At 37.0% G+C, this 12,186-nt stretch overlaps 1 protein-coding gene across 8 annotated transcripts in view; it reads left to right on the top strand.

The window, feature by feature from the left end:
- gab1 (GRB2-associated binding protein 1) overlaps nt 1-12,186 on the top strand; it is an 87,097-nt gene that overhangs the window by 69,216 nt on the left and 5,695 nt on the right. For 6 of the 8 annotated variants that reach the window (XM_079854186.1, XM_079854185.1, XM_079854189.1 and 3 more), the window contains 4 exons: nt 66-369; nt 3,316-3,399; nt 6,984-7,077; nt 7,601-7,727. In XM_079854186.1, the coding sequence (XP_079710312.1) occupies nt 66-369; nt 3,316-3,399; nt 6,984-7,077; nt 7,601-7,727 (609 nt within the window). The remainder of the gene's footprint in view (nt 1-65; nt 370-3,315; nt 3,400-6,983; nt 7,078-7,600; nt 7,728-12,186) is intronic. The other 2 variants (XM_079854187.1, XM_079854192.1) reach the window with 1 other exon arrangement.

Below are 12,186 nucleotides of genomic sequence, written 5' to 3'. Positions count from 1 at the left end.
TGTCCCATCTTTCAAGAGTCTCAATTATCCCTAACAGTTTCTTCCCTGTTCTTTGATGCATGCAGAAGAATAAAGGCATGGTGCCAGTAGGAGGTGTTTCCACTGAGGAGATGGATGAGAACTATGTGCCCATGAGCGTCCACTCTTCGTCACATCACCGCTCCGGCAGCCTATCAGAACCCATTCAGGAGCCCAACTACGTGCCCATGACACCAGGCACAGTGGAGTTTTCCTCTCTCGGAAAACAGGTGCCCCCTCCAGCCCACATGGGCTTCCGCTCCAGCCCCAAGACCCCGCCACGCAGACCAATGCACATAACTGAATGCCAACCGCCACCTGTAGACCGCAACCTCAAACCTGACCGTAAAGGTGAGCCCTGAGGTTTGTTTCTTTTGTGGTGGGTGATATAAGTGTGTGAATTTGTATGGTGCTCGCATCTCTTCAGCACAGCAACTCTCATTAACACATTTCTCACTAACAGGTGCCGGCCCATGCTTATGCAACATCTCGTCCGCATGAAACGCTTCTGAAACTAACGTTGATCGAGTTCTCTTTTACTGCTCGTCGTCATACGGTCATAACTCACATTGCAGATCTTTCAACTTGCTTTGCGAACTAGTCTGCACTGCTGTTTCAGTGGCCTTTGCCTTTTAATCGTTAGCATGTGACCTCACAAATGAAAGAAGCTATTGTCCACAGACTCTGAGCCTTGGGTATGAGGGAGCCTGTCTGCGCTGTTAGCCTGGAGCGGTCACCTCTGTCCCCATTGTGCCTTAGTGAAAGACCTCTTTGATGGCCAGACCTGCAAGGGGAATTTCAATCTGGTCTGAGAGAAAAAGGGGACGTGCTTGAAAGTTGCACAAGCAGGCCCGAAACATCAGCAGACAGCTGGGACAGCACTATTGATCCTAACATTAATGGCAGCAGCTCTCTGCGCTCATTCGTGTTACTGTTTCTGAGCGCTGACTAATGCAAGAGGCAGCAACTTGCATGCAGAGATGCACCGCACGGCCATAACTATGCTTAAACCAAGTATAGTTAACAGGTTTGGTTATTTCAGAGACACCTTTGACTAGCAGGTGCATAATATCAAATCTCAAAACCCGAGAAATGTAATTAGATATGCTCATAAACTACCATGAAAATATATTTACCAAATAAATAGCTTGATGCGTATAAAAAAGGTCTGGTGACGTTGCCTCAAGTCATGTGACTAAATAATTAGCGCAGATGATTAGCTAATATTACCTGACGATCTGTCACTCAGACATAAGGCATCTGCCATCGATCAGTAGCAAACCTGAAGCGTGCTCTAAACCTTCAAGACATTTAATACATTTAAAACATTTAGGGCCCTATTTTAACGATCTGAAACGCAAGTGTCAAAGCGCAAAGCGCAAGTTACTTTGTGGGCGGGTCTTGGCGCTGTTGCTATTTTCCCGGCGGGATAAATTACTCTTGCGCCCGGCGCAAATCTAAAATGGGTTGGTCTGAAGTAGCTTCATTATTCATAGGTGTGGTTTGGGCGTAACGTGAAATAAACCAATCAGAGCGTCATCTCACATTCCCTTTAAGAGCAGGCGCGCTTGTTCTAAAGCGGATTCCTATTATAACGGCGGATTTGCCCGAATACATTAGATATGGACATAAACTACCATGAAAATACATTTACCAAATAAATAGCTTGATGCGTATAAAAAAGGTCTGGTGACGTTGCCTCAAGTCATGTGACTAAATAATTAGCACAGATGATTAGCTAATATTACCTGACGATCTGTCACTCAGACATAAGGCATCTGCCATCGATCAGTAGCAAACCTGAAGCGTGCTCTAAACCTTCAAGACATTTAAAACATTTAAAGTTGCAGAGTGATTTTTCAAAATTCCGTCCGTTTTCAGGCCTTCCCGCTTAAGTCTCTCCAGCGCTGGAAAGCTTGTCTAACGCAGGTTCTAAAGCTCTTGCCTGATCATAACCCTTAATTTTCCAGTAATATTCCTTTGAGTCTTTCTCTTTTGTAATGTCTTTCTCTCTCAGCCATCTCTCTTTTCTTCAAATCTCCCTCTTGCTCACTCTCTCTCCTCCCCCATCATGAGTGGACACGCCCCCTACTGCTGATTGGCTACAAGCTTGTTGTGGTGCTCGGTCCAATGCACTTTCAACGGCGCTGTTCTAAAATTGCTTACTGCACCTTTAATAAAAGACCCCAAATGCCATTTCTTTACTCATGACCATTTTATTCTTTTGAATGGATGGAAAGTTGCATAATTTCCAATTTCTTTCCATTATATACATTTTAATTAACAAAATTGTGCGTAAATTAAATTCCAACTATGCATGGAAACATCGCTACTACAACATAATGCCAATGGTTTTAAATTGAAATGCTCAACAAGCACATACTGGTATGATGTTAGGTTGTCCACACACATTTGGCCAAGTAGTGTATGTACTGTAGGGTAATAAATAGGTCGTCTTTAAAATCAGTTTTCAAATTTTCTTTAAACATGGGCCAAGCACAATTTTCACTGTTCTCTCATCCTTCTCAAACGTCCAGTGTGTTGTAAAAGGAGTCCTTTCTGCTGCTCTTCAGGCCACAGCTTATGTTTGTTGTGTATATGCAAGCTTTTGCTGAACATTGTGTGATTCAAATGGCTTTGGTGGCATTTCATAGGCAGTTGTTGGCTACTTTGTGTCTTAGCGTGTTTGTCTTTGCTCATTATCCTTTTTAGTGGCTACTCTATATTAGCTTTCTGGCTAAATTCAAATTTTAGTGTCTGTTCTGTCTGGTTTCTATCTCTCCCTTTATCTAACTTTTTACCTGAACATTCACATCTTGGAAATAAATTCTTCTTCTTTTGTTTTTGGTCTGTTTAATTGTGGCCATCATCACTGTTGACTTGTGGTGTTTTCTTGTGGCATCTACATGCGTACAGCAGAAAAAAAATGTTGGTTTAATTTTTGTAATATTGCTAAGACATTACTGAACCCTTCTGTTTGGCTGAGCCACATGCTGGCGTGTCGCCGGTTGGTGTGAATGCTTTACTCACCCACGTGTGTCTGTTTAACCCTGTGCATGTCTCGCCCAAGTCCGTCTTTGTGGGAAAGCCTTGTTCATCGCATGTCTTAAATGCATGAAGAGTTGTTGCCATGGCAGCAGCCCAACTCATATTTGTGCGGAAAAAGAGATGAGGCCAGGTGATGCAGGTGGCCGTGTGATTGTGCTAAATTGCATGGGTGTGAAGTTTAGAAGACAACACAAGACCGATTTCTCTAAAGAAGACATGTAACAAAGAAGTTTTCTCTCACCAATTCAGGTCAGAGCCCTAAAATAAACAGAGCAGTCGGTCTTGAGCGAACCGACTCCCAAACCATAGGTGAATTCTCAAGACGGCGTAAGGGTACGTACCTCGACAGAATGCTACTTTTATTGTCTGCGGTGTATTTTTTTTTGAAGGTTCCAGCAAGCTCTAATTGTGAACAACACAATGTATAATAGAAGAAATCTAATAAATCTACTTATAAACTGAGCATATGGCTACCGTCACGCAGCAAAAGAATATGATTATCTCTCTTGTAGGTAGCTGTTAATATTATATATATATGTGTGTGTGTACACATGACACCTGCTATTGAATCTAAATCATATCTAAACGTAATAAAATGATTTGTTTTAGTTATTTTGTATTTTAAGTTATGAAATATAATAAATATATTATATTTATATAAATAAATATAAATATATATATATAAAAAAAAAAAAAAATATATATATATATATATATATATATATATATATATATATATATATATATATATATACATGCATACATACATACATACAGTCAAAATTTAGAATTTTAATTTCAGCCATTTATTGTTTTTTGGCCATAACATGAAAATTATTATATTGGCGACTCCTTTAGTACTAAATACAGTTCTGTTTACACACAATTTGGTTATGAGAGTGAGAAATGCATTTTATACCCAAAGTGACACATTTTAAGGACTTATAATCACATATTTTACCAAATATTTACTTTAGCCACTGTTATTCACACCTTTATAGAATAAAAAGCACTTGACAGGTTATACTTTCATACAGAGAGAGACCATATTCAAGCTTCTTGTGCTATTGTAAGTTGTTGTATGATCAGAACAATTTAACACAATTCATTGTAAAAATGGCTTCCAATCCCAAAGACTAACTGTGTGAACATAGTCTATCATACAAACACGCATAGCTTCATTACCTGCAGTGTGTGAAGGAACTTCAGTTTCATGTTTACTACGGATGTCTATCCGTTGCATTGGTCTGTTGTGTGCACAGATTCCGGTCCATCTGAAGGCTTTTGGATTTGTTTCTTAAATGGTTGGTCAGCTGGTTATTCACCAAATTAATTTGTGATGTGTGAGTTGAGGTTTCTAGGTTCTGGTTGAGTGATGCTTGTTGTGTCTGGGAGGGAAGCTATCGCAGGTAAAACTAACTGATTAATGTTTGACACTCAATCATCAGAGTCTCTACAAACACCTTTCACTTTCAAACCGCTCACTGACCCCACGACTCATAAACATCATAAACACTTATCCAACACATTTGCAGAAGCATTTTTGAGTCATTTTGACAAGAGCTGGCAGTGGGCGGATGAATCCTATCATGACTAATAGTCTGAAGTGCGATTCAGGTGTCTGGTTAGAATCTTGGGAGCTTCCTGATGCTGCTTTATTTAATGGCATCAGGATATATCTGCCATCAGGGTTTCCAAAGATACACTACTGTTCAAAAAGTTTGGGGTTTGTACGTTTTTTTTTTTATAAGTCTGTTATGTTCAAGATACAATAAAGACAGTAACATTATGAAATATTATTATAATTCATAATAACAGTTTTCTATTTAAATATATTTTAAAATGTAATTTATTCCTGTGATGGTAAAGTTGGATTTTCAGCATCATTGCTCCAGTCTTCAGTGTCACATGATCACATGATTCTAATATGATGATTTGGTGCTGCTGTAACATTTCTTATTATTATTAATGTTGAAAACAGTTGTACTGCTGAATATTTGTACTGAGGATTATGTAATGAATATAAAGTTCAAAAGAACAGCATTTAGAAATCTTTTCTTTCACTTGTGATTGCTGAATAAAATCAATAACATCTTGACAAAATTGCCCACCCCAAACTTTTGAATGGTCGTGTATCTGCCATCAGGGTGTCCAAAGATACTTTTTTTTATTATTATTATTAATTATGTGTTATTAATATGTGTTAAAAAAGTTTAAATAGCAGCGATAAGCATTGGAGGTGAAAGTCTCAAATGCATTGAAGGAAACACTGGTGATGTTATCTATTTGGACAGTTTTGAACCCCCAAGTTAAGGAGGCTCTGAAGTAAATATGCAGTGCCACATGTTAAATAAAATGCCATCAGAACAGTGCAAAGAAAAAATACTCTGTGCACCTTTAGATTGAAACATAAAATATATATAATAATACATTTTGTGATGCATTTCTTGTCATCACAATTCCATATATTAGTAGAATATTGTACTGTGGTACAATAATACAACAGTTGTCACATATAGATGAATCCCCATCTAGTGTTTTAGAGTAAGCACTTTTTTTTTATTTTTTTTTTTAACAAAATTCCTCAAGCCACTTTATGTGCCCAAAAAGTTCACTTAGGGCCTTGAGATGCATACCAGTCTGTGCTCTCTTCCCTCACACACTGGCACCAGCTGGTGTGCGTTTCAGCCAACTACAGCTACTCCTCAGTTGCCAGATTGGGCGCTTCTCAGCTCAGCAAAGTGTCGGGCCAGCTGTGATGATAACTGAATCAGATGCTTCTTATATGAGAGAAAATGCAGAAAAGAGGATGTGTATGATTATCACTCGTTTTACCCTTTATTTAGCTGTGGCCTTGCTTTTCCCTCAGGTGTGATTTCAGTTCTAATGACTAATGATCCGTATTTTATTTAATTGTGTTCTTAAGGAAAAAATGGAGTGAAACAAACTTATCCCACTGAGGAAAGGGTACTTATTTACTTCTCACTCCCATGATGTACTACATAACAGATATCACCTCCTACTGGCTAAACACCGACCATTAGCTGCATGTGGAATTCCTCACATTAATTTTAATTTTAATATAATTTGTATACATTACAATTAAGCATTATTTATTTTGTACATTTATATTTATTATTCAGGGTTTTTTTATTTTTTTTTATTCTTTCAAACAACCTGAACCCTCATAAATTACACGCAAATTTGTTTGTAAATATTTATGTTAAAGTAACTTGTCCCATTGAATTCATTGCAACAATTTATGTTTGATTGTTTCTTTGAAGAATGTACACACAGATTTGTTCTGCTTGTTTAACTCTTTCCCCGCCAGCGTTTTATTTTTAATTTTTTTTAAAGTTGCCTGCCGCCACCAGAATTTGATCATTTTTACAAAACTTTCATGGGCCCCAGAATATTTTTTTGTATGAATATTTGAACATGCAATCTATCAAAAGATACAAAGAAATAAAATTATTTAATTTTTTTTTTTTTTAGCAACACTTGAATCTGGGTACGTTTAATTAAAAAAAGCAACATTTTGAACAAAAAGTTGAGAAAATCACATCTGTCAAATACAATGTGTTTAAGCAATGCTTCTACCGCCTGTTTCTGCTTCTTTTTCGTCTGTGTTTTGATCTGGAGATTCTGTACTTTTAGAAGATGCAATATAGTGCCCCCTAACGGATAACAGTGAAAACATGGATTGCCGTAAAATTCCATCAATGGCGGGGAAGCACTGTCTCATAAATAACGGAAAATTCCATCAATGACGGGGAAAGAGTTTTTGTCATTTATTCATTATTTTTTTTAGATTATATTTAGTTACTATTATTATGTTTACAATATTGGGCTGAACCTTTGGTTGGTATTATGTCATCTGAACATTTTTCAGAATTAAACTGGTGTTTTTCTTGCAGTTAAGCCGGCCCCTTTGGAGATCAAGCCTTTACCTGAGTGGGAAGAGTATACGGCACCGGTCCGTTCCCCCGTGACCAGATCCTTCACGAGGGAGTAAGTGTTGGGCATGTTTCCTCTGAAACAGATCAGCAATTAAGCATGGTTCTGCATGGCCTCCACGCAACAGACACCACAGGCTAAATAACTAATCATTCATGCATTCCTGTAGTCTTGTCCTAACATGCCATTATAGTAAAATAGTAGTGATGATAGTAAAACGCCACCATTGTAAGTTATTTGACTGTCATCGCTACCTAGCACCACATAATAGTTAAAGTGGTAATGATGACAGTCCAATGATGCCATGAATTGTGTTCTTGAATTATTTATTGAGTTAATACATTGATGTAAGTGCCACGTGGCTCATGTATCTGGAAGGCTGTTGAAAGTGCGTGTGTGGATTTTTGTGATTGCCAGTGTGTTTTGGGTTCCACAATATCAGCCAAAGAGGTCCAGCTCAGAACATGCATTAATCCAGACAGCCAGAGTTTGTGTTGCTGTTCTTTGTCTGTGTGTGTGTGTGTGTGTGTGAGAGAGAGTGAGCGAGCGGCAGTGTAAATGTTGTCTTGCTGCTCAGCCCCTCTAGGTGTACCACGGCCCCCAGACCGTCCTCGGGGCATAGCACTGCCTCCAGCAGCGACTCCGACGACTGTGATGAGAATTATGTTACCATGCAACACGCTAATATGTCTTCAGATGAACCAGTATGTAAAAAAAAAAAAAAAAACACCACAGCAACTTTTCCACAAAAATATACATTTATTGCTGTCAGAATTGGAATATATTCAGTGTGTATATATGTATATATAAACGAAAACTTTAGAAGTAAAGTTTGGGGTCGGTATGTTTTTGAAAGAAGTCTCTTTTCACAAAGATGCTCACCAAGGCTGCATTTATTTGATCAAAGATACAGTAAAAACAGCAAAATTGGAAAGAATTAAAAGAGCCGTTTCATGATGCATGATACTAGTATCGGTATCGTGCCCGATACTGCGCTCGTGTACTCGTACTTGTTCTAGGGCTGCACGATTAATCGGAATGAAACCGCACGCGATTTGGCAAAGGCTGCGATTATTTTCTGCGCAGCTTGTCAGTGCAGCGCGGCTGATCTGTAGTAAATGCTGCTCCATCTGAAAGCCAGAGGGCGCTCTCACGCAGACACGCCAAATATGTCCCTCCACAGAAGTAAGACAACACGTGTCATTCCAGAAAATCCCTACGGGCATCATAGTATCACTGTACCTGTATAAACAGACTATTAAAATGCTTTGATTGATTTATTAAATGTTTTCTTTTGTTGGACAAGAGGTTCATAAATGCTTCTCATGTTTGGAAAGATGTTTGACGCGTGTTGCTTTTTCAAATGCACGTTATAAGCGACTCAAACTTGCAGTGCTTTCAGATGGAGCAGCATTTACTACGGATCACAGAGCCGTACGTCACTGACAAGCAATGCTTTAAAAATAATCGCAGCCTTTGCGATTTCATAATCGCATCAGTTAAGCGCGATTTCCATGTTAATTGTGATTAATCGTGCAGCCCTAACTTGTACTCATTAAAATGCTCCGATACCAACAATCAATACCACACAGTGTGTACAGTACAGTGCTTGCGACAAAGAAACACTTACAACAGAGCAAACAGAGAGCAGAATGGATATATCAAAGGATGACGTCTATGAAGTAAATGTATCAAATTAATAAAATGATAAACAAATTCAATATTTCAACCCTATATAGCTGCTGTCCGCGAGCTGATAAACGAAAGGTGGAGTTGATTGAGTGCTCAGCGACATAGACGCGCAAGCTTGTCGAGCGCACATCCCTTTTTCACTGACATTGCTGGAAAGTTTGTGGTTCGGTCAGATATGGCAATAGCAAAGTAAAATGAGGAGCATATTACTAACGTTATCTAACGGTAAAGACAGGGAGAGGGCTAGCACTTTTGCTGAATGCTCTTGAGTGTTGATCATTCACTCAGCACACATGCATTATTTTATTAAAACTAAATCGTATGTAAGTAAAGACATGAACTGTTACGTGATTTGTGTATAATGAGTGGCTCCCTACATTTACATTAAGGCGGTATAGTAATCACATGACGTTTTCAAGAGGTTTTCTGTGCGCAAAACATCCGAAGCACGGACCCAGAATGCTGCCTCTCAGACAGCAAGCGAATATCCTATTAAATAGAGTTCTCTTTCATGTCGTCTTGTGCTTTAACGGACAAATTCACACAAAATTGTCAAAATGCCCGTATAGGCATGTAAAATATAGTCGGTCGTGTCTAAAGTAAACTTAAACAGTTAAAAAGAAAACGCGTGTGTAACAGTATTTTGGATATGAGCAGCTCTTAAAGTGACAGCAGCCTAATAAATCTACTGCTGTCTTTGTCCTCAATGTTAATCTAACAAAAGACAGAGAAAATGAAATTGGAGCAGCTCAAAATATTGTGCCATACATTTAAAGATAAAATATGATAGAGCAACAATATGAACAGTGAAAGTAACAGTGGTTCCTACAATACATTTTAACAGGCATAACTATGAAAATAACTGAAAGAAATGTCTATTGGCTAAGCCAAATGCAATGAAAACACAGGTATCGGTATCAGCAAGTACTAAAAATAAAAGTATCGTATCGGACTCGTTCTGGAAAAAGTGGTATCGGTGCATCCCGTATTTTTCAACTGGTCAAAAGTTCAGTAGATTTTTGGGTAAAAATGTAAAGAGCTTGACTGTCTCTTTTGATCTTTTAATGTAAAATATATATATATTTTTTTTAAGTTTTACTGACCCCAAACTTTTAAACGGGTAAGTAAAATTGATTTGAAAATATGATAGCAACATTAAATGATTCTTAGAATTCTTAGTTTTCTTCAAAAAAATTTTCATCAGATTTGATTTTGAAATAAACATTGTCATTGATTCTATTTTTTTTTACATTACATTTTTACAATCTATATAAATATATATATATATATATATATATATATATATATATATATATATATATATAATATATATATATATATATATATATATATACAATCTATTCAGTGTTGTTGCTTTTCATTATTAGGGACAAAGGCTAGATTGAGAATTAAAGTTCCCAGAAATCTTAAAGGGGTCATGAATTGAAGAATCAAATGTTCCCTGATCTTTTGACAAATAAGAGGTCATTGTACTATAAAAATATCGTGTAAGTTTCAGAACTCATGACTTTGTTAGTCCAAAAACAGCTTTTATTGAAGGAAGAGAAAAAAAAAAAAAAAAGCCTGCCAAACCGACCCGCTTCAGATTTTTTCTCAGTATGACATCATAGTGCGATCAACGCCTACTTCTACATCATTGCCTCTTTAGCCCCGCCCACCGATTTGTGCATTTAGTAGAGGGTGAGTAAAGGTCCTTGCACACTGAGTCCGAAATTTTCGCATGCGTTTTTTCATATTCGTGATTCGGTGGCTATGAATTATGCGAAAGAGGCAGTGTGCAAGCGTGATTGACGTAACGTGAGGTCATATTTATTTTTTAACGTGCGAAAATTTCGAATGCGAATTTCGGACTCAGTGTGCAAGGGCCTTAAATAAGACAGCGATGCAAACACAGGATTACTCGAGCAACAAAACAATAGAGATGCCTCCTAGATTCCTAGAACTACAAGATGTTGTGGGAAAACACAGTCTTTCCATTGCCTTCCTTGTGATCCAAACATTAGGAAAGCATTGATGAACTTCCAGACCGCGTCAGTAAGAGACTTGTTTATTTGTTCACTTCGTTTTTAGACAGTTCAACTTAAGCTTTTCAGAAAGATGATGCAGTGCCAACTGTATTAGATATGGCAGTACTAATGGTGAACACACAAGTAACAATGATTTAACCAGTGTTGTGTGTATCTCATCACATTGTAATTAATTACTGTAATTACTTTTCCCTTGAAAAAGTAAAGTACGGGATTACTCTTAATTTTTCTGTAATTTAATTAGTTACTTCTGATGTACTATATAGTTACTTCTAAATACTATATAGACTATTTAACACATCTATATTAAACATTATTGGATTTAACATTAAAATGAAACATCTAATGATAAAATGTATGTTTTTAATTAAATACTTTGGTCAGTTCAAGAATAATTTATTAAAATATTATATTATTTATTTGAAATAATTAAATGAGCAGTTTCGTTTCAATCATTGTATTGCTCAACTGGTCAAGATTGTTATGGGATTTAGAAAGTAATTAGTAATAAGTAATGCAATACTTTTTAGAGAGTAATTAATACAGTAATTTGTTAACCTGTTGAAGATGTAATTAGTAGCTATTTAATAATTTTTTTCAAATAACTTACCCAACACTGGTTTTTACCGTGTGTCACTATTGCTTGCCTATTACAGATCGTTTGATATGTACTCACTTTACTTTCACGCCACTGAAAATGATGAACAATGACTATATGAACGATTTTGTGTATTCATAATTCGTTTACACAAAACACCATAAGATATCCTGTCAATTATAGCTGTGATAACTTCAAGTATTTCAACTTTGTCAAAACCAAGACTATATGTAATACACATAAATGTTTCACAGTTGGCAAATATATTTCTGGAGCATCTTTGTTTAAACGCTATGGAATAAATATAAATAAAGATGATTCATTTCCATGCTGTTGCAGACTGGAGTATCCTTGATATTTGAGGTGTAGGCTCGTTGTCTTCTGATTCAGGCTCAAATTTGTTTGGCTAAATTTCATCGGTTGCCATTTTTCAACATCAGAGGTTTTCAAAACAATTCCACGTGTAATGGTGGGGAAGTTGAAAATTATTTGAATATGCAAAATTGTTACCCAATCATAGCAGTTGGCATTTGTGTCTTGAATGTGGCACGCCTATCAAAACAGAGTGTTTAAAAGAGAGGGTCAAAAAACGGGATAGAAAATAGCCTATTAATTCTAAATTATGTTGTTTATGTAAAAAGTCTTGCTAACATAAGTGGACCTCAAAGAGCATAACATAAAAATAAACAAGTTCATGACCCCTTTAATTGGTGGGTGATATTTTGTGATCTGTGAACTGGATAGAAGGACCCCTCGCTGCTTTTTCTACCTTTACTTTTCTTTTCTTTTCCCTCCAGGTTTTCTGCTATTTTTGTTGTCTTTCTT

The sequence above is a fragment of the Squalius cephalus genome (genome assembly GCF_949319135.1).
Source record: "Squalius cephalus genome assembly, chromosome: 2".
Taxonomy (NCBI): domain Eukaryota; kingdom Metazoa; phylum Chordata; class Actinopteri; order Cypriniformes; family Leuciscidae; genus Squalius; species Squalius cephalus.
This window is presented reverse-complemented; position numbering and strand designations above follow the sequence as displayed.